Source organism: Microcebus murinus, chromosome 27, assembly GCF_040939455.1.
Source record: "Microcebus murinus isolate Inina chromosome 27, M.murinus_Inina_mat1.0, whole genome shotgun sequence".
Classification (NCBI taxonomy): domain Eukaryota; kingdom Metazoa; phylum Chordata; class Mammalia; order Primates; family Cheirogaleidae; genus Microcebus; species Microcebus murinus.
In genome coordinates, this window is record NC_134130.1 from 2,360,574 (window position 1) to 2,381,458 (window position 20,885).

The 20,885-nt window shown below is 65.6% G+C and overlaps 4 protein-coding genes across 5 annotated transcripts; 3 read left to right on the top strand and 1 right to left on the bottom strand.

Moving 5' to 3' along the window:
* Positions 1–681: 681 nt before the first annotated feature.
* Positions 682–9,873, top strand: MAP2K7 (mitogen-activated protein kinase kinase 7). Of its 2 annotated transcripts, XM_012790781.2 has the most exons (12): positions 682–889; positions 2,684–2,731; positions 5,535–5,676; positions 5,790–5,856; positions 5,968–6,081; positions 6,171–6,290; positions 6,395–6,502; positions 6,596–6,775; positions 6,854–6,934; positions 7,038–7,180; positions 7,620–7,665; positions 7,794–9,873. In XM_012790781.2, exons 1-12 carry the CDS (start codon positions 766–768, stop codon positions 7,926–7,928), a joined length of 1,308 nt encoding a protein of 435 aa, XP_012646235.1. In that variant the 5' UTR covers positions 682–765; the 3' UTR covers positions 7,929–9,873. The 2 variants fall into 2 exon arrangements, with proteins under 2 accessions (XP_012646235.1, XP_012646236.1); XM_012790782.2 differs by lacking the exon at positions 2,684–2,731.
* Positions 9,874–9,948: 75 nt separating this feature from the next.
* TGFBR3L (transforming growth factor beta receptor 3 like) lies at positions 9,949–14,748 on the top strand. The gene is made up of 7 exons (XM_075998388.1): positions 9,949–10,344; positions 11,236–11,372; positions 11,450–11,752; positions 12,330–12,456; positions 12,561–12,722; positions 12,833–12,976; positions 14,645–14,748. The coding sequence occupies exons 1-7, from the start codon at positions 10,275–10,277 to the stop codon at positions 14,746–14,748; spliced, it is 1,047 nt and encodes a 348-aa protein (XP_075854503.1). The 5' UTR covers positions 9,949–10,274.
* SNAPC2 (small nuclear RNA activating complex polypeptide 2) lies at positions 14,066–17,681 on the top strand. The gene is made up of 5 exons (XM_012790783.3): positions 14,066–14,969; positions 15,765–15,878; positions 16,009–16,077; positions 16,315–16,690; positions 16,787–17,681. Exons 1-5 carry the CDS (start codon positions 14,787–14,789, stop codon positions 17,116–17,118), a joined length of 1,074 nt encoding a protein of 357 aa, XP_012646237.2. The 5' UTR covers positions 14,066–14,786; the 3' UTR covers positions 17,119–17,681.
* Positions 17,682–18,717: 1,036 nt separating this feature from the next.
* CTXN1 (cortexin 1) lies at positions 18,718–20,427 on the bottom strand. Its single transcript, XM_075998188.1, has 2 exons — positions 20,288–20,427; positions 18,718–19,904 (listed from the first exon to the last, which is right to left on the bottom strand). The coding sequence occupies exon 2, from the start codon at positions 19,882–19,884 to the stop codon at positions 19,636–19,638; it is 249 nt and encodes an 82-aa protein (XP_075854303.1). The 5' UTR covers positions 19,885–19,904; positions 20,288–20,427; the 3' UTR covers positions 18,718–19,635.
* Positions 20,428–20,885: the final 458 nt, after the last annotated feature.

Here is a 20,885-nt window from a genome sequence, read left to right on the forward strand (position 1 = left end):
AGGGGGGCATCTTGAGGTCCCAAAGGTCTGTCCAGGAACTCTGGCATTGACCTTGGCCCCATCGCTGAGGTCAGGGCTCACGCCCCTGGGTTCCCAGGGCCCCTCCCCTCCCGCTTGGCTTCCGCCAATCCTGAGCTTGCTGAGACTGGCTGAAATGGACCCAGCTCCCCGCAGAGGTGAATCACTGTGAGCAGCAGAAGTCAGGCAGCAGCTAAGCATAACAGGGATCTTAATGAAGCACCGTCTGAGGCGAGGAAGGAGGTATTGAGAGGGCGCGGCTGTCAGAGAGGACCAAGCCAGAAAGAGCGAGCAGCATGCGCCGCCCTGGGGACCACAGGTGGCTGCAAAGCAAAGTTCCACGGGCGCGCATGCGTAGCAGTAGCCCCGCGCGTGGCCGCGTCTCTCCTTCCGTGCGCATGCGCGCCGCTCTCCCCACCCATAGCTCTGAAAAAACCGTGGGTCTCCTCGCAGCGCCTCTGTGTGGCGCGTCCGGGAGTTCACGCATGCGCGTCACGGCGGGGGCGGGGTTTCGCACGTTGCCAGCCGCGAGCTCTAGGTGGCGTCATCCCTCGGGCTGGGACGAAGCACGCACGCGCGGAGGTTCGCACGCGGGTAAGGGCGGGTGCGCGCCGCGGGCATGCGCCCTGCGGGGCGAGACGGCGGCTCGGCGGGGTCATCCGGGCGCAGGCGCAGTGCGGTGTTTGTCTGCCGGACTGACGGGCGACCGGGCGGTGCGCGGCGGCGGCGGCGGCGGCGGCGGGGAAGATGGCGGCGTCCTCCCTGGAGCAGAAGCTGTCCCGCCTGGAAGCAAAGCTGAAGCAGGAGAACCGCGAGGCCCGGCGGAGGATCGACCTCAACCTGGATATCAGCCCCCAGCGGCCCAGGCCCAGTAAGCACGGCTGCGTGGGGGAGGGGGCGGGCGGGGCGGGGCGCGCGCCGCGGGAGGCCCCGCCCCCGCCGTCGGGCCCCGCCCCCGATTCCGGGGCGCTCGTGCTCCTCCTCTCCGCCCCCCCTTTTCCCCCCGCCGTCGGCTCGCGGGGAGAGGGTCACGGTGACCCGGGGCCGTGGGGCCGGCGAGCTCCTGGGCGGCCCTCCCCCGGCCTAGGGGTTTGCACCCTCAGGGCCTGGGGGCCCGGGCGAGGCCCCCGCCTGCTGGCCCGCCCCCATCGCCGCCTCCCATCCTGGGAGGCTCTGTCACCTGCGGCGAGCTGGGCTGCCCCCTACTCCACGCCACCGTGGCCCCATCCAGGTCGCCCAGCACACACAGACACATCCCTTTCAACCCGGGGCTTCCACTCCCGTCATTTTCAGTGACTGTCAAGATCACCCCCTCCCGCAGGCTGGGAGCTTCTCCCAGTTCATCGGATGATCTGCTCACAAGCACACGCACACACCTGGGCTGGGGACACCTGAGGTCACTCGACCACATACAACACCCCCTCCATCTCTTCAGAACTGAGGTTTCTCCCATTTGGTCTCCCTGTCACTGTGTCCGAAGGTCCTTTCTCCAGTCTGGGATGAACTTGTCATTGGGCTCAGCAGACCCCATCCCTCATGCACAGTCCCTGTCAAACCCCCCTGACTAGTGTCGGTACCACCATCTCGGTGAGCATGTTTGGTCTCTCCAGAAATACACACCCCACCCCCAGACTGATGACTTTGTCACTTAGGCTCAAGTGACTGTTCCCATTCTTCTAACACCCATACCTACCTGGCCTGAGGACACCCGAGGTTAGTGTGACTATATCTAGGCTCCCCAGCACACATCCACTTCGTTTCTGATGGTTCCCACAATCTCAGCTCCTATTTCCTTGGCGTCTTGTCATCCTGGATCAACACCTCCCCCCTGACACATGGACACACACACACACACACACACACACCTGGCCTGGGATCACCACGACCACAGATAGTCTCCTCGCTGTGTCTCACAGGACCCCATCCCTAAATCCCCTCAGCCAGAGGGAATCAGATTTCCCCCTCGCCACAAACTGAACAGCACCCACCACCCATGTTCCTTTCTGTGTCTCTCTTGACCCAGTGAAATGCTACCCTTTATGTCTCCCCTGATGTGGCCCTCGTAGTTTATATAGCTCCCCATGGAGTCATCTTGCTAGGAGGGAGGAAACACTTCCCCCCATATCTGGATACCCCTACCACTCCCCTGGTTGGCCTGACTTTCACAGCCTGCCACCCCTCATTCCCCAGCCTTCCCTTCTCTGACCTGGGTTGGCACGGGTTCCTCCCTGGGGAGTCACTTGGGATACAGAGAAGTCCTGGAGGTGGACATGCTGGCTTTGGACACTGCCTGGGGCAGGAAGCCTGGCCCAGACATGGAGGGTCCCTGCTGGGCTCCGCAGGGCTGCCCTCCACAGCCCCCGAGGGGATGAGAAAGGGCTGGGTATGGGGCCCGGGTGCCTTACGGGGTGGCTGTCCCCATGCAGAGCGAGGCCATGGTGGGCATGCCTCCAAAGAGCCCCCTCCAGGCGTGTGTGTCTGTCAGCTCCATCCCATCCTCCCCATTCTGCCATCTCTGTCGGTTTCTACCCATCTCTGCAGTTTGGTGCCTCGCGCCTCCCCCTCCTCCTCGTTATGATTTGATTTTCTTTTCTTTTGGACGAATCGGTCGTTTCTGTTGTGATTTATCGTGGTGTTGTTTTTTTTCTTCCTTTTCCCCATCCAGTTATTGTGATCACTCTAAGCCCTGCTCCTGCCCCGTCCCAACGAGCAGGTACCAGCCTTTTTATCGTCGCCGCTTGGACATCTGCACCATTGACCTAACCGCTGCCCCGGCCGCAGAAAGCCATCCCCAGCCCCTCGCGTGTGTTTGTGCGTGTCCATGTCTCCTCCTGTCACCCTCACTCTCTCTCACGCCACTCGCGCAACGGCGGCCCAGCCCGGCCTCCTCTGTGCCCTCTCACCTCCTGCTGCCCCCTTCCTCTTGGGCTCAGGCTTGGACTCCCCGGAGGAGGAAATGGCCCCCGAAGAGCAGGAATCTGGCCTGCAAGGGGACACGTGTGTGCGACGTGGCATGAGTGTGTGTGTGAGTGAGAGAGAGAAGTTCGGGCCAGGTGGGTGGACCCTGCCTGTTTGATCCATCTCAACAGTGGGATGAATGTGTAGCACCCCCACCGGGTGTGGGCCTGTCCTGGGTACAAGGGACACGGCAGTCATCACAACAGACCAAGCCTCTGTCCTTGAGGAGGTGAGGCTGTGCTAGGGGAGACTACCTGGGGACAGTGAGCACAGTCCCTGCCAGGCAGAACGTTCTAGCAGGGTGAGGGGCTTTTCAGGGGGCAGGTCTGGGGAAGCCTCTGGAGAAGGTGGGGTTTGAGCACAGTGTTCCTGGAGGTGGCGTGGGGTGGAACAAGGACATAGCCGGCTGAGGCCCTGAGCACAGGCGCTAGCGACGTGGCGGGCAGTTGGGCTGTGCCCAAGCCTGTGCTGGGAGGGAGACCGGGTCGGGGGTCTGGCCTAGGGGTAGTTGCGTGTGTGTGTGTGTGTCAGGTGGACAAGGGGGCATCTGCCCCTGGCTGCATGTGTGTAGGGGTCTGTGCCATGCCCCGGGAACGTGTGTTTGCACGAGTGTGTGCACGCGTGTGGGGTTGGCAGCCTGCATGCCCGTGGCTCCTGTCTGCGTCTGCGGGCACCTGCCCTCCAGCCCTCTTACTGTCTCTTATTCATTCATTCTCATTCTCTCTCTCTCTCTCTCTCTCCCTCTCCCTCTCTCTCTCACACACACACACACTCTTGCTCTCACTCGCACTCCTGACGTGCTGTGTGGCCTGTCACCACCTCTGTGACCTTTGTGATCTCCATTCTCAGGGCTTTGTGTGTCTCCTTCCTGCCCCCCACCTGAGCACCCTTCCTGTCCCCGCCGTGCCCCCGTCTGTGGGCCGCCAGCCGCCTCCCCGGGCTCTGGGCAGCCCTCAGAGAGCCAGGTGGACTGTGCCAGGGAGGGGACCAATAGGACACTTCAAGGTGTGGCCCTTGCCCCCAGAGAGCTGGCAGTGGAGGGCAGGAAACCCCCCAGGGGTGGGAGTCAGTGTCTCAAGAAGGTCCAGGTGCAGAGGGCCTGGGGCTGGACTGGGGGGCCGGGCCTCAGGAGGGGTTGGGACTGTGATTCAGGCCAGAGCAGAGGCACAGGGACTCACTGAGCAGGGGGAGGCAGTGCTGTGGCCGGGGGCAGCGGGAGGGGAGGCCTCCCTGCCGGTCTGGACTCCCCAGGCCCCAGAGCCCTTGCTTTGCCCCTGGCAGGCCCTGCATCCCCTGAGTACTGCAGGGCGGGCCTGTGACCTGCCCCCTCTCGCTGGCTGAGGCAAGGCGAGGGCCCGGCTGCCAGCAGCTGGAGCAGGTTGTCTCTCCTGATTTGTCACTAGGCCAGGACAGTGGGAGCCTGAGGGGCTGTGGGCAGGGAAGGGGGCCGAGGCCAGAGGGAGGGTGTTGGAAGAGGCTGCAGGAGCAGGGCAGGCCCCAGGGAGAGGGGCGCCTCGGAGGCGGCCGTAACCAGTGCCCCGAGCCGAGCACACCATCCCCCTTTCTGGGTCAGGGCCTCTGGGGTGCAAGGGGTCGAGGGAGGGTTGGCTCCTCAGGGTCCCACACCCTGTTGCCAGCCCAGCCAGAGAGACACCAAATCCTGCAGTGAGCCTGCTCTCCTGTCCCAGGCCCTTCTCTGGCCTGTCTCTGCAGCGCCCCCTCTGGGCAGCTGGGCCCTGAGTCTTGGCTCCTGTCTGTCTGTCTGTCTCTTGCCCTCCCGCCCCCTAATGCCGCCTGCCCGTCCCAGGGTGTCCGCTGCCTGCCCGCTGCCTGCCGCCTGCTGTCGCATGCCCTAGCTGTCCGCATGCAGGCTGCTGGAAAGAACCCACCCCCTGGCCCAGCACGGCTCCCCACCCAGTTCCGCCAGCCCCTGCAGGGGCTGCGCCCCCCCCCCCATGTTCCCCCAGAGGACGGAAGCCCACCCTGGAGTCCTGCCCCTATCCCCATCCGCCCCTGCTCGGCTCACTGACCCGAGGGGCCCTCCCTGATCCCGAAGCAGAATGTGGGGACAGGGCAGCTGGAAGCTGGGGTCCCATGCTCACTGTCTCCCCAGAGTGGCTTGCCCAGCTCTTGTTGGGGGCCAAGTTCAGTGCTGCAGCAGGGCCAGAGCCCAGCCCATCCTGGCGGGCATTCCGTCCTTGCGTGTTCCAGGGTATGGGTGCTGTGGCCCTTGGCCGGCGTCCTGGGCAGAGGTGGGACACTCCAGGAAAGCTGCCTGGCTGAGGGACACTGTGAGGTCCCCACCTCGTTTCTCTGTCAGTGTAGATTGGGGTCCACTCGTCCCCACCAGCCCACTCAGTCTCCTTCCAGGTCAGGGATGGGAGAAGGCACCCAGAGGACAGCCTAGTGCGTGGGTTGGGAGACTCCAGCTCCTCCAGCCGGCAGCTGGGAGGCCAGGGAGGGGAAGGTGAGGGTCCCGGCCCCTCCCCGAGTGCCAGGCCTGGAGCAGAGGCCAGCCGGGCACTGACCCCTCCCTGCCACTGGTTCTCACCCCCCAGCCCTGCAGCTCCCGCTGGCCAACGATGGGGGCAGCCGCTCGCCGTCCTCAGAGAGCTCCCCGCAGCACCCCACGCCCCCCGCCCGGCCCCGCCACATGCTGGGGCTCCCGGCAACTCTGTTCACGCCCCGCAGCATGGAGAGGTGAGCCGCGGGCGGGTGGGGCTGGGCAAAGCTGTAGGGAGCCCCGTGGGGACTGCAGGGGGGTTGGTTGCTGAGGAGCTCCCTCCACCAGTGGCTGCTCCCTGTCCCCGCAGCATCGAGATTGACCAGAAGCTGCAGGAGATCATGAAGCAGACGGGCTACCTGACCATCGGGGGCCAGGTACCACCCTTTGCTCGGTGCCCCTGGGGTGGGGGGCGCGCAGGCAGGCCGGGCCCACCCCAGGGCACAGTCGAGGCCCCGGGGACCCTCCAGCCCCTGTTGTCCTCCTAGCGCTACCAGGCAGAAATCAATGACTTGGAGAACTTGGGTGAGATGGGGAGCGGCACTTGCGGCCAGGTGTGGAAGATGCGCTTCCGGAAGACAGGCCACGTCATCGCAGTCAAGGTGAGCCTCAGCCCTCACCCCGGGCCGGCCCACGCCTCGGTCCCGGCCTTCGCTGAGGTCCCTCCCCGCCTCGCATCCCTGTCCTGCAGCAAATGCGGCGCTCAGGGAACAAGGAGGAGAACAAGCGCATCCTCATGGACCTGGACGTGGTGCTCAAGAGCCACGACTGCCCCTACATCGTGCAGTGCTTCGGCACCTTCATCACCAACGTGAGCACCCCGCCCCGCCCGGTGCCCCCTCCCTGCCCCGGGCCAGAGCTGCTCTGGGTGGGCAGGAAGGTGCCGCCACCCCAAGCCCGCTGTGTCCCCCCCAGACCGACGTCTTCATCGCCATGGAGCTCATGGGCACGTGCGCTGAGAAGCTCAAGAAGCGGATGCAGGGCCCCATCCCCGAGCGCATCCTGGGCAAGATGACGGTGGCGGTGAGTGGCTGCGTGGCGGCCGGGCGGGCAGGCGGGCAGGCGGGCCGGCCCTGGGCCCATGGTCACGGGCGCCTGCCCCTGTGCACGCCGCAGATCGTGAAGGCGCTGTACTACCTGAAGGAGAAGCACGGCGTGATCCACCGCGACGTCAAGCCCTCCAACATCCTGCTGGACGAGCGGGGCCAGATCAAGCTCTGCGACTTCGGCATCAGCGGCCGCCTGGTCGACTCCAAGGCCAAGACGCGGAGCGCTGGCTGCGCCGCCTACATGGCGGTGAGTGGGGGCCCGGCACGTTGGGGGGCGGTGGGCTGGGCGGCCTCCAAGGTACAGCCTCCTGTTCTCTCCCGGCAGCCTGAGCGTATCGACCCCCCAGACCCCACCAAGCCCGACTACGACATCCGGGCCGACGTGTGGAGCCTGGGCATCTCGCTGGTGAGTGGGGCCCCGCCCTGTCCTCGGGCTGGAGGTGAGGTCCTGTGGCTGTGGCCCCCGACCCGGTGCCCGCGAGGTCCAGCCCTGCCCGTGTCCCGCCCAGGTGGAGCTGGCGACAGGACAGTTTCCCTACAAGAACTGCAAGACGGACTTTGAGGTCCTCACCAAAGTCCTCCAGGAAGAGCCCCCGCTCCTGCCCGGCCACATGGGCTTCTCGGGGGACTTCCAGTCCTTCGTCAAAGACTGGTGAGAGCCCCCGCCCTGCCTGCCCCCTCTCAGGGGAGGCCCCTTGCTCAGGGCAGAATGGGCGGGGGTTGGGGGGCCGCCCTGGGTTGGGTGGGGGCACAGATGGGAGCTGGTGCCCTGGGAGCCTCGAGTTGGGTTTGGACCCAGCCTGAGGGGACAGCTGGCCCCGTGGGCGCTTGGCACAGTGGCCGTGGGAGGCTGAGAGCGCCCGCCCACAGCAAGCTGCACGTGGGTGCAGGAAATCCACATCTGGCCTCCCAGGGCCAGAGACTGCAGGGCGGACACCCAGGCAGTCCCAGCTGTCACCAGGGCCCAGACCATCAGCAGATCCTTCCCCTGCGGACCTTAACAACCCCCAGCTCAGCTGGGGCCTGAACACTGGGGGGCAGCCGGGCTCCTCCTGCCGGCTCTCACCTCCCTCCCTCCCTCCTCCCTGCAGCCTTACTAAAGATCACAGGAAGAGACCAAAGTATAATAAGCTACTTGTGAGTACTTATTGTGAGCCCCTCCCCATGTCCCCGTCCCTGCGGAACACCCCCACAGGAGCCCCAGGCCCTGAGCGTGAGGCCGGAGGGACGCCCCTCCTCCTGAGCCCCTGCGTCGGTCCCTGCAGGAACACAGCTTCATCCGGCGCTACGAGACACTCGAGGTGGACGTGGCGTCCTGGTTCAAGGATGTCATGGCGAAGACCGAGTCGCCGCGGACTAGTGGGGTCCTGAGCCAACACCACCTGCCCTTCTTCAGGTAGCTGCATGGCGGCGGCCAGCCCCACAGGGGCCAGGGGCGTGGCCACAGGCCCCCGGTCCCCACCCAGCCACCTGCCAGGGGAGACCTGGGACCCTGACGGCTGCCAAGGGCTGAGGACAGAAAGTAGGGGCACCCACCCACCCCCAACTCCCTGCCCACCAGCCGTGGACAGACGGGCCTGCCAGGCCCCAGCCCTTCCCGCCCCGGGGTCAGCCGGCCGCGCGTCCCCCCGACAGACACTGTGAACGGACGACAGCAGGCCGGGAGCAGACTCGCTATTTATTCAGTCGTAACCTCTGGGCTGGGGTGGCCCCCAGGGGCCAAGAGAGACCCCTGAGTCCCCAGATCCGCTCCGAGCGTGCCGTCCTCGCCGCTCCCCATGCACCTGTTCCTTCTCCGTCACCCCCTCTACCTCTGTCCTTGTCACCCTCCCTGCCTCTGCCTCCCTCCTGGCCCAAGCCTGGTCTCAGCCACCCCTGGCGGGACCCCTGGGTCTGCTTAGGTCTCCGTGGGACGATGAGTCGGTGGCCCCCAGAAGGGGCTGCGGGCATTGTGACTGCAGCTGGCAGGGCCGGTCTCTCTCTCTGTCTCTTCCTCTCTCTCTCTCTTTGATCTCAGGGGGTCCTTTTTGGAGTTAATTGTATTTTATTGTACTTGGTGGGGGGTGGGGGGCGGAGGAGAGCTTGTTCTCACGGGGTTCCGTCGGTACCTTCAGAAACTTTTACCAAAGTCACGTTTAGCTGCTTTGTAGAGGGGCCCCGACCGCCCACGGGCTCCGGGGACTGGGCCGGGGCCTTGGCTCCGGGTTCGGGGTCGGGCCTGGGCGGGGAGACTGGCCCCAGCTTGGGGGTGAGTTGAAGACCTCAGGGGGTGTGGAGGAGGCCCAAGGGGCTGTGGCCACACACAGGGTGGCCTTCAGGGAAGGTAGAAGTGGGGCGTGGCGGGAGCAGGTGGCCAGAGGGAATTGAAGACGAGAAGGAGTGTGGCAGGAGTTGGATTGAGGGGGAAGGGAGTGGATGTGGGGGTTCAGGGACATGTGACAGGCTCCAGCGGGGGGAAGGAGGGGCACCAGGCTGTGGGTGGGAGTTCAGGGTGGTCACCCCCGGGGTGCCACTGTGCCACACCACAGCTGGCCAGGTGTCCCCCAGCACCCGCTGCTGCTGCAGGCAGAGCAGGAGGGGGTGTGTTTCCTTTTTGTTGGTGATGCATGCGAATCACGTGGACTAGAAAAACAAAATAGCAAAACACAAAAAAGAAAAAAAAAATCCCATAAAACCACAAACAAAAACCAACCAACACCAAAGGTGAGGAGCCTCGCTGGACGTAGCTGAAGCAGCGTAGACGTAGGGTCGCTGTGTCCTCTCATCTGTGGTCTGGACTCTCCTTATCATAGTCACAAAATGCCGCATGTTTAAAAGTAGTAGAAGTCACCTTCTGTCTGCCCCAGGGGCAAGGCCGCCTTCTCTTGCCTCTGGGCCCCTTTGTCAGGGGCCAGGGGCCAGGGGGCGGTGCCGGCAGGCCTGGCCCCTAGCCTCCCTCCCTGGGGCCAGCCACAGGGGACTCTGCGGGTAGCTGGAAGGTTGCTTGGCTGGCTCCGGGCGGCACAGGCCCGAGGCTGGGCTACCTGGTTTTATTTTTATTTAACTTTATTTTCCGTTTTTGTGCGTGTGTGTCTGCCCCCCCACCCCTTCAGTGTTACGGGGAGCCCTGGGGGAGCCTCTCCTACTCCCCGCCTCTCCCCAGACCTCCCCCTCGTCACCAGCCATCCCTCTGGACCAGGCAGAGGGCAGACCGGGTGGGCAGGAGCCTGGGGTGGCCCAGCCCGGCCCACCGCCCCCGACCCCTTCTCAGGCCGCCAGTATTGCCCTGTCCCTTTTTAAAACAAAATGCCCTCGTTTGTAAATCCTTAGAAGCTTGAGAATAAACCCCTCCCTTTTCTTCCACAAGTCTGTGCTGTGTCGGGAGCCTGGCAGGGAGGTGGGAAGGGGCTGGGGCTGGGGGTGCCGTGATGGTGGTTGAGGCATCGGCATCAAGGAGAAACTGAGGCAGAGTGGAGGGTGGTGCTGGGAGGGAGGTGTTTAGAGTGGCTTGCTCAGTATTTGGTGGCCAGTATGGGGGACTCCCTGCCCCCAGTAGCCACAGGTGGGGCAGGAGAGGAGTCCTTAATTCCTCGCAGGCCTTGGGCCCCGGCTCTGATGTCAGCCCCTGTTGGCCACCCCCGCTCCCTGCCTCCCAGGGTGGCCGCCCAGCCAAGGACAGGGCCACCTGCCCACCTGCCAGGCCTGAGTGCAGCCAGGCTGGTGCCTCTGCTCTGGCCCCCAGACACCCTGACCTCAGCCAGTGCAGTATGCCGGGCTCTGCGCTCTTGCTGCTGGCTTTGCTCTTGGGGACCACCGCGTCACCCACTGGGCCACCTGGTATGTACAGGCGGAGGGGGACACTGGGCCTGTCTCACTAGCATCCCTCCCTGTGTGATCCTTCCTCAACTTGACCTCTTGTCCACCCCACCTGGGGGAAAGGGGGTAGGGTGGGGTCTGCTTCTGTCCCCTGTCCTCAGGTTGGCCCCATCCCGGACTGCCTCAAAGCCCGGAGCAGCCGCAGAGACGGAGGACTGCGGGAGGGGTGGGCTATGCAGGTACCCCTCAGAGGGGTGTGTGGGTAGTCCCCAGCGTTTGACAAGGACCCTAGCTGAGCGCCTCGGGGAAGCAGACGGCTGTGTGTACACCCTGCCCACTGGTGCGCAGTCTGCCGCGGGAGACCCTCGCCTTTGCTGCCGCTGCCTTCAGTCTGGGAGTGTGAGCCCTGGACAGGCAGAAACGTCCCAGGTCCTGGCGGCCTGACTGGGCTTTGGCTGTACCCAGAAGAGCCTCCAGGAAGGACACCCTCACCCCCAGCCCTCCCGTGATGACAGCACCTACCTGCCCTTAGAAATGGGAGCAGCGTGGGGGGAGGGGCAGAGCTCTGACTTCCAGCCTGACCCTCCACCCTCTTGCAGCCTCAGCCCTTTCTGCTCCGGGGTTTCCTCGCCTGCTTTGGAGGCTCGTCCCCAGGGGTGCCCAGCTTTGCACCGGCCTCAGCTGCTGGGCTGCAGTGGTCCCCGGAGTCACCAGGGGGCACAGCAGGGTAACTGTCCCGCTTGGGCAGAACTGTGGCACAGTGCCGAGCCTAGGTGAATCCGCCACCGCCACCGCATCCCTTCTCCAAAGGTTGCGGCGGGGGCGAAGTGGTCGGGTCACTTTCCCTGAGAGCCTAAGGGACAGCGTGGCCTCCCTTGTCAGTGTCCCCCTCCCCCGTCCCCCGCCCGCCAGCACCCCAGTTCCCGGCGGCGCCGGGGCCCTGGCTGCGCAGACCGCTCTTCAGTCTGGAGCTGTCGGACGTGGAGGACGTCTTCCCGCGCCGCGCGGGGCCGCTCGAGGTCCCAGCGGACAGCCGCGTGTTCGTGCAGGTGCGGACACCGGGAGCACCAAGGGCTGGTGGCGGCAGGTGGGAGCGGGTGATCCTGATGTCGTCTCTGTCCCCCAGGCAGCCCTGGCCCGACCCTCCCCGCGCTGGGGTCTGACCCTGCACCGCTGCTCAGTGACGCCGTCCTCGCGCCCGGCCCTGGGGCCAGCCCTGGCGCTGCTGCGCGGGGGCTGCCCTGCCGACGCCTCGGTCACCTTCCCCCCACCGCCGCCGCGCCCGGGTGCCACCAGCCCAGCGCGCTTCAGCTTCCGCCTGCGCCCGGTGTTCAACGCCTCGGTGCAGTTCCTGCACTGCCAGCTGAGCCGCTGCCGCCGCCGGGGAGTCCGCCAGGCTGCGCCTCTGGCGCCGCCGTCGTCATCGCGGGTGCGCGAACCCAGAGCAAGGGATCCGGGCGCCGGACCTCTTCGGGGGCTAGGCACAGGCATCTCTGGAGGCTGCGAGAGGATACGCCGGAGTTTGGGGATCTGAGCATCTGGGCGCTTTGGGGTCTGAGGTCACTTGGGGCTGGGAGGTAGACACTGGGTCTCTCCCAGGCTGGAGGCTGGAGGCAAAGACCCCAGGGGCCCATGGGACTCTGCACAAGTTGGGGGGGGGGCAGAGAGCGGACGCTGGGTTCCCTCATGGACAGCTCCGGGACTCTGAGATCCACCAGGGCCGGGAAACTGGGTGCAGAAGGCCACTGAGGGTCGAATCTCTAGGCACCTGATTTTAGCTTCCCAGGTTAGGTGCCGAGAGAGCCGGATCGTGTGACCTTGAGGGGCTGGAATTTGGGGTCTCCAAGGGCTGGGCAGCTAGCTGCTTGTACACTTAGGGGCTGGGCTCATGGACCCTAGGGGGACGGATTTCCAGGGGGCCTTCTAGCTGTGGTAGAGAGCCGGACTCCGACGTCTGTCTTGGGAGTCCTGACGTCTCGGTCTCTTTCTCCCCCACCTGCCCCCAGTGCCTGCCTCAGGATGAGGCGTGCGCGGGCGCCATCAGTGGGAGCAGCGAGAGCCTGGGTGCTGACAGCCCCCACCTGCACACGCTGACACAGCCCATCGTGGTCACCGTGCCGCGGCCGCCCCCCAGTGAGCGCGCAGTCCTCCCTCCGCGAAGGGTCCGTGGGGCGGGGGCGGGGTGGGAAGGACTTCCGGGTCCTGGCCCCAGTCTCAGCCCTGCCGACTCCCCACAGGGCCCCCCAAGGTCGTCCCGGGCCGCGCTGCCGTGCGCCCCGAGCCTCCCGCGCCGGCCCCCGCGGCCCTGGAGCCCGCGCCGGTGGTGGCGCTGGTGTTGGCAGCCTTCGTGCTGGGCGCTGCCCTGGCCGCCGGGCTGGGCCTCGTCTGCGCGCACTCAGGTACCGACCTCCGCCACGCCCAGACCTCTGCCCGGCCCCCCCAGTCTATTCCTGAGCGTTAGGACCGGGGTCGCGGCGATCCAGTGGCCCTGACTCCGCTACGCCCGCAGCAGCCCCCAGAGGGCGCCCTGACCCTGGCGCCGCGCGCCGCCACCCCGACCGCAGCCTGCCTGTCTTGCAGCGCCCCCGCCCCCCGGCCCGCTCCCGAGAGCCTCGCCCGGCGACACCCAGCCCAGGAGGCCCCAGTGAGGCAGGTAAATGCGGAGCGGGGCAGGAGGAAGGAGGGGCTAACAGTGACTTACTTCATAGCTCTTACTCTGTGCCAGGCACTGTTCTGTTTTACGCATATGAACTAATTTAATCCTCATAACCGACTGGGCCTGGTGGCTCACAGCTGTAATCCCAGCGCTCAGGGAGGCTGAGGTGGGAGGATCCCTTGAGGACAGGAGTTCAAGACCAGCTTGGACAACATAGCAAGACCCCCGTCTCTACAAAAACTAGCTGGGCATGGTGGTGCGCACCTGTATAGTCCCAGCTACTCAGGAGGCTGAGGCAGAAGGATAGAACTCCTTCAGCACAGGAGTTCCAGGCTGCAGTGAACTATGATGATGCCACTGCAACCCAGCCTGGGCTACAGAGTGGAGAACCCACTTCTTAAAAATACATAAATAAATAATGCTCACAACAACCTTCAGGTAGATACTATTATAGTCCCCATTTTACAGAGGAGAAAAATGAGGCACTCTCTGAAGTTAAATAACGTGTCAAAGGTCACAGTACTTGGTGGAGGACGGATTCCAACTCAGGCAGTGGGTCACCAGCGGTGGGGTTCGGGCTCTGGGTCGAGCCAGGGGTCCTCAAATTTTGGACAGGCATTAGGCGAGGAGAATTTGGGATTCAGATGCAGTTCCCACTCTCACCCCAGCATATAGACTGATGGGAGAGGCCGCTGGTCTGCTGGGAAGGGGGTGGCCGACATAATGTCCCCGCCGTCCCTCCCACAGCATGAACCTGAGATGCACTCACCCGCGGCTTTAGCCTCTCCAGGACTGGACCCGCTGCCCTGGACTCCGACCCGATGGGACCGCTGCCCCTACGCTTCTCCCCTCCTCCACTTCCTCCTACCTGGGCTCAAAATAAACCTCTGGACTGACCGGCTGAGTTTTGGTGGAGTCAGTGTGCGCGCAAGGCGCGGGGTGGCAGACAGGAGGAGGGGGCTCCAGGAGCGGGTGGCGCTCCAGGAGCGGTCCAGGCCTTGGTCCAGGACTGGAGGGCTGGGGAGGGGTGGAAATCCTGGCTGGGCGAAGTCCTGACTTGGGGGCGGGGCCCCCACGCCCATTTACACGTGTGCATACACCCGCCAGAGGAGGCTCAAGGGCGTTTCGTCCCAAACAGAAAGTAACTCCTAACCCCACCAGCTTAAATTTAGAATAAGCCCCGCCTCCTATCCCTGCAGTCCCCCAGTTGCCCCCGCGATCCTCCTCCAGCCAGGCCTTCCCAGCTTTCCACTCCCACCGCCGACCCTGCCCTCGCTCGGGTCTCCTCGCGGGTTTGGACTTCGCCCTCCTCTTCAGTTTGGACTCCTTAAATCCCTCCTGCCCGAGCTCCTCCCTCCGCTGCTCATAGACAGGGTAGTCTATGGGACTACTAGCTCAGTTTACAGATGGAGAAACTGAGACTCGACAAGGCTAAACCACCTGTCCAAGGTGCCCAGGGCTGTCCGGCCCCACAACCGGGCTCTGGACCCCAACTGGACAGCTGTCCTGTGGGCAGGAACCAGCCCTCTGCGAGAAGCAAAACACACCGTAGACTTTACGAGATCCAGGGTGTCGGTTCCGCTCCCCGAATGAGGTAAGATGCGGGCTGAGGTCTCGTTCGTCCATGACTCGGATCCGGTGCCAGTCTCCCCATCTTCTCCACAGAGGCGGTTCTGCTCCTCCTACGAACGAAGAGCCACGCCCCCACCCACTTCCGCCTCCGCGCGAGGCTTTCTGGCCTCAGCGGCCTCCGTAGCTCCACCCACTAGGGGATCGGCCCTAGAGCACGGGCCTGCCTTCGACCGGCATGAAGCCGCCGCAGCGGCGGCGAACCGTCCCGGCGCGCTATCTGGGCGAAGTGACCGGCCCCGCGGCCTGGAGCGCCCGTGAGAAGCGACAGCTACTGCGACTGCTGCAGGCGCGGCGGGGCCAGCCGGAGCCGGATGCCGCTGAGCTGGCCAGGGAGCTGCCCGGCCGGAGCAAGGTTGAGGTGAGGTGCGCGTCCCCGGACGAGAACGAGGCTGGGGGCGGGGCTAGCGTGTGTCTGGGCGGGGTCGCGTAGTGGGCGGGGCTATGATGAAGCTTAGGGGCGGGGCTGCGGTAGTAAGGGGCGGTTAGTGGCCTGGGGGTGAGTCGGAGGGGGGGGCGGGCAGTACGTAAGGCTGAGGGCGTGAGTGGTTGCGCCCCAGGGGCGGGGCGTGAGTCTGGAGGCGGGGCGAGAACAACATTTAGGGGCCAGGCGAGCTTGGGAGTTAGGCGTGGGCGGGGCGTAAGGAAGGCTGAGGGGCGGGACGATGCTGGGGGCGGGCCGTGTGTGCCGCGGAGGGGTGGAGCGTGAGTGGGCGAGCCTGGGGGCGGGGCGAGCTTGGCGCGAGTCGTGGGCGGGGCTTAAGTGGGGCTGAGGGGCGGGCCGAGGGGGAAACTTAGGGGCGGGGCGAATTCGGAGGCGGAGGCTGCGGAGGCCGCGGAGGCCGGGCGAATTGCGCGCAGTTGGACCAGGCGCAATGGGGTTGTTGTGAGAATCGAGAAATGGGCGGAGTGGACGAAAAGGGAGATGAATTGCGTATGAAGGAGCCAAAACAGACCTAGGACTTACATCTTCATTAGGTAGCTGGTCATACTCTGGGGCGTTGGCCCGACGCTCAGCAGAGTCGCTGGGACCCTTTGCACAAGGCTGGCGGGAGGCGAGGGCGCAGTGGCCCGCCCTGGAGCAGGCAAGCAAGGTGGCGGGCTTTGGCTTCTCTCCTGCAGCCCTGAGCTCAGCCACCTCCTCTCTCCTCCCCAGATCCGGGACTTCCTCCAGCAGCTCAAGGGCCGTGTGGCCCGGGAGGCCATTCGGAGGGTGCATCCAGGTGGTGGTCCAAGGCGCCGGGAGGCACAGACCCCTGCCCCCATAGAGGTGAGGCAGGAGAGCAGAGCGTGGCTTCCCAGGGCCAGCCTTGTGGGGGATCCCCAGGTGGGGCAGGGTTCGGAGGGGACCCCTCCAGGTTGATCCCAGGGCTGACCGTGTACCTTCTCACGTTACTCAGATATGGATGGATCTGGCTGAGAAGATAACAGGCCCGCTGGAGGAAGCCCTGACAGTGGCTTTCTCGCAGGTACAGCCATCTCTCAGGCAGGTGGCGGGGGTTGGGTCCCAGGGGACAGGGTCATACATATGAGTCCAAATAAGGCAGATGGCATCCTGGGCCCTGCCTCTGAGGCCATCTCCTGTCTGAGCTCAGGGTGGCAGGGAGGATTTGGTGACTGGGTGGAGATGGAGGGTTCAGCCTCTGCACAGCAGGAGCGAAAGATGAGACTTCCTCCATCACCTCTCTGATTGCTCTGCCCGCCAGGTGCTCACCATCGCGGCCACAGAACCGCTCAGCCTCCTGCACTCCAAGCCCCCCAAGCCCACGCGGGCCCGAGGAAAGCCACTACTATTGAGCGTCCAGGGAGTGCAGGAGGACCCCACCCCTGAGCCTCCTGGCCCCGCCCCTGAGGCTTCTGGCCCCACCCCTGAGACTCCTGGGCCCGCCCCTGAGGCTTCTGGCCCCACCCCTGAGACTCCTGGGCCCGCCCCTGAGGCTTCTGGCCCCGCCCCCGAGTCATCTTCCGGGTCCCTGGCTGGCCGGTCCACCGAGGGAGACTTCACCGTGGACTTTGAGAAGATTTACAAGTACCTGTCCTCCTTCTCCCGCAGTGGCCATGGTCCTGAGCTCTCAGCAGCTGGTAAGAGGAGTGAGGGGGTGGGCACTGAGGGGTTGGGGGTGCCCTGGGCGGCAGGCCCGGTTCTCTCCTCACCCCTCCCTCTCTGTCCATCCCTAGAATCGGCTGTGGTTGTTGACCTGCTCATGTCGCTTCCAGAGGAGCTGCCCCACCTGCCCTGCACGGCCCTGGTGGAACATATGGCAGAAACATACCGACACCTGACTGCCCCTGAGCCCAGTCCCGCTAGAGGGAACCCGGAGCCTGGGGCTGAGGGTGATAGGACTGGTGCCAGGGGCCCAGAGGAGCCCGGCCAGGCCACCGCCCACTCCTCTGAGAAGGCAGGGCCCAGCAAACTGAGATCACCCTGGCAAGCAGCTGGGATCTGCCCCCTGAACCCGTTCCTGGTGCCCCTGGAGCTCCTGGGCAGGGCGGCCACCCCTGCTAGGTGAGGGGCAGTGGCCACACCAGGCATCCCCATCTGGCCCTCAGTTCTGCTCGGCTGGCACTAGGTTGTCCTGAAGATCCAGTCATGGTAGAAGGTCCCTGAGACAGTGCTCAGATGTGTGGGGTGACCCTCTAAGATGTTCCATATGTCGGGAGTCTCCGAAATGGAACCCCAGCTTTAAGGGGTTTGTTGGGGCAGCCAGGCGGCTGGGTTAACGGAGAATGGGGGACAAGGGGACTCCATGCACAAGCACTCTGACCTCCTGGACAGGTGGACAGGCAGGCAGATGGGTGGGGCTGGCCTCCTCATTTCCCCAAGCCCAGTTGTGCCTTGTTCTCTGCTGGGGGCAGTGGGGGACATGGCTGGCACCAAGCACCATAAACCCCCTTGCGTGGGGCCCCTGTTGCCTAGGCTTCCATTTTTTCTGGTGCCCCCTTTCTTGCACCTCAGGGACCCGCATTGCCTGGCTCTCTGCAACGGACCTGTCCCCAGTCTCCCCACCCTGCCAGCTCCCTGCCCCTTCCCCGGGCTATCCCATGACTGTGAATAAAGGTCTCGCCAACCTGCCTTGCTCTCTTTTTCCTGTGACTTAAAGGTGGGAGTGGAGGCCCTGAAGTATCAGCGCTTGGGGTCATGGGGGAGGGGCTGCCAGGGAGGAAAGCTGCCCCCATGCCTGGGGCGAGGAGCCCCTTATTGACTGGACGTGATCAGCGTGGATGGCAGGATAGCCAGGCAGTTTTCATGGGGACAGGTGCCAGGCAGTTTTCATGGGAACAGGTGTCAGGACAGGCTTTCAGAGTGGGACAGAGTCACATCATAACAGATGAAGGGGAGAAGCCGGCAGAGAGAGAGGATGGCCCACCCAGAGGAGTAAGGCTCTAGGCTGGGGGACCCCAGGCCAAGTTAGGGGTGCACTGTCCCAAGCAGGAGACTGGAGGGAGAGGAACATGTCCTTGAAGTGGCCTTGGGGCCTCAATGATCCCAAGAAGGGGAGGAGGGAGGGGCATTGATGTCCTGGCTGATCTCCAAGACCCCAAACCTCTCGGGGTGCTTCTGGGCCCTCAGTGGGGGTCCCCCCTCTCAGTGCCACCTGCCCTGTGTCTATGGATTCAGGGACAGGGCTGGGGGAACCAGGGCTCTTCCTGGGGAACGAGATGTCCTCCCACGGCACCTCCCCCCCACGCCTAGCTAGTCTGAGCTGGTAAATTCTCCGTGCACGGAGCCTGTGCCCTCACCCAGCTTGCCTTTTATAGAAACGCTCGTTTCTCCCCACACACGTTGCACACGGCTCCCCCGAGGCGCACAACACATCTCCCCGGGTGGGCCGTGGAGCGGAGCCAGCCCACTCTGTGTCACCGCCCCACAGCGCCAGACCTACGGCTTGGTTCCAAGGCTCGTGTTATGGTGGTGGGCAGGAGGGACCAGGCTCGGGAAGATCCGGCTGCAGGTGCCGTCCCTGGAGCCACCCTCCAGGGCCAGCCGAGCGCTCCCCTCCCAGCTCCTCACGGGGCTGAGTCCAGCCCAGGGACCCCGGTGCCTTCCCCGGTCAAGGGAAAGGAGTTTGTGTGAGGTCTTGGCTGTGGCTGGAGCTGGGGGGTTGAGATGGTCACACATCACACTTCGCACCCCCCCAAGCTGATGAAAGGCGCCAGTGGATCTTTGCAGGACTGGGCAGTCCTAGGAGCATGCAGGAGCCAGTCTCTCTAGCCACGTGGCCCTCAGTGGCCTGGCCTGAAGAATGGGGATGCTAAGGGAGCGTGTGGCTCATTCTCACCATCCCAAAGAAGAGGAACTAGGCTATGAACAGGAGGCGCCAACTCAGCACGCTGCTTGGCATGCAGTAAGCGCTCAATAACAGCTTTTATTATCATCGGCTCAGAGGCAGGGAAGCATGAAAAGGCATGGCAGGGGCTTGTGGGGGCATGGCGGGGGGCTCAGGGGGAGGGCACGCTGACCTGCGCTGGGGCCGGGCTGGGGGCGGGAAGGAGCCTGCCCGCGCTCCCCCCCACGGAAGGCGCCACGCATCCTGGACACCGCAGCCGTGGCAGGTCCTCGGGCTCCGTCTCCGGGCCGGCTGTGCAGCGCATATTGGTATGCTGCGTCTGCCCGTGGGGCGGGCTCAGCGCTCACCCAGTCACCGTGGGGATCACGATGGCCAGACGACAGGGGAGAGAATGGGGCCGAGGGAGTCCCCACTCCCAGGAACGGACAATAGCAGAGCCACTTACACGCTGGGGAGGGGGTGGCGCGGGGGTCCTCCTTCCACTCAGGATCCCGGGTGACTTGTGCAGAGAGGAAAGGGACAGGGCTGAGAAAGGCACGAGGTGGGGGTCGGGCCAGGCCAGGAGGGGGGATGGGAGGGGTCTAAAGAGGGAGGGGCCGAGCTTCTCCGAAAGCCCCCTCCCACCGGGCTGGGGGCTCTGGGGCGGGATCTCGAGCGCAGTCCGGGCCCAGCGGCGACCCCCGGCCGGGCCGGCCCTCGGGGACCCCCGCGGAGGGCCGGCCCGGGGCGCCGCGCCCCTCACACCAGCGCGTAGTCGAACTGCCCGCGCTCGAGCGCCTCCTTGTGGTCGGTCCAGGACGAGGCGGGCATGCGGCTGTAGGGGTCGAGCAGGATGCGCACGCAGCGCACCATCAGCAGCACAAGCACCACGAGCAGGCAGAGCACGAAGGCGAACACCGTGCGCTGCTCCGCGTCCAGGCCCGCGCCCACCGGGGGCCCCGTCGACGGCGGCAGCGGCTCCGGCGACAGCGTCCACGTCGCGCTCATGGCTCACATCGCCGCGCGCCCTGCGGAGGAGGGGACCCGCCCGGGGTGCGGGGATGAGGCTGCGCCCTCCCGCGCCTCCGCGTCGCCACCCCCCACCCACCGCGCCACCACCCCCTTACCGTGCCCGGCCCCATCCCCCGCCCGCGCCTCGGTCCCCGGGCTACGCCCATGCCTGGCTCACGGACTCCCAGCCACCGCCACGCGGGGACCCGCTGCGGCCGTGCCCGGGGAGAGGCAGCCCCGACCGGCCCGGGCCGTGCACAACAGGTGCGAACGCGCGGCCGCAACCCGGGCGGCGCGGCGGGGGACGGTCCTAGCTGCCACCGCCCTGCTCCCTTTGTTCCTGGCGGCCCGCGGACCCCCTCCCCCACCGCCGCCGCCCCCGCCCCAGCGCGCCCCTCACCCTAGCCTGGACCCGGACGGGGACGGACCGGCCGGCGGCCGCGCTCTCTCCGGGACCCGCGCTGGCTCCGCGTTCGGCCTCTCCCCGGCGGCGGCGGAGGTGGCGGCCCCAGCTCCGGCGCCGGCTCAGCCCACCCCACCCGCCCCTGGAGCGGCAGAGACCGAGGCAGCCGAGCCGCGCGCGAGCCGGGCCGCCGCGGCTGTTCCCATGGCGACGGGGGCGGGGCCGCCGCGGGGGGCGGGGCCTCGGGGGGCGGAGGCTGCGCGGGGAGCGGCGCGCGGGCCCGCGACCCCGCCCCGGTCTGCGGGGTACCCAGACCCCAGCCCGGGGCCCTGCGCGCACCCGCGAGCTGCCACGCCCAACCGCCAGGACCTCGGACCCCTGGCCTGACCCCAGCGCCCGCCCCCCACTCTCCTCTGCCATAGACCGCCACCCACGGGTCCGTTTGAGGGTTCTCATCGTCCCCAAACATCACTCCTGTGGGCACGCAACCTCTGCCAGCCCTGGGGACGCCAGCCCTCCGAGAGCCCAGGCAGGTCACTGGGATTTTTCTTGTCACTGCCGCCCACGTTCCCTGCCCCAGGGGTAATGTCCTGAC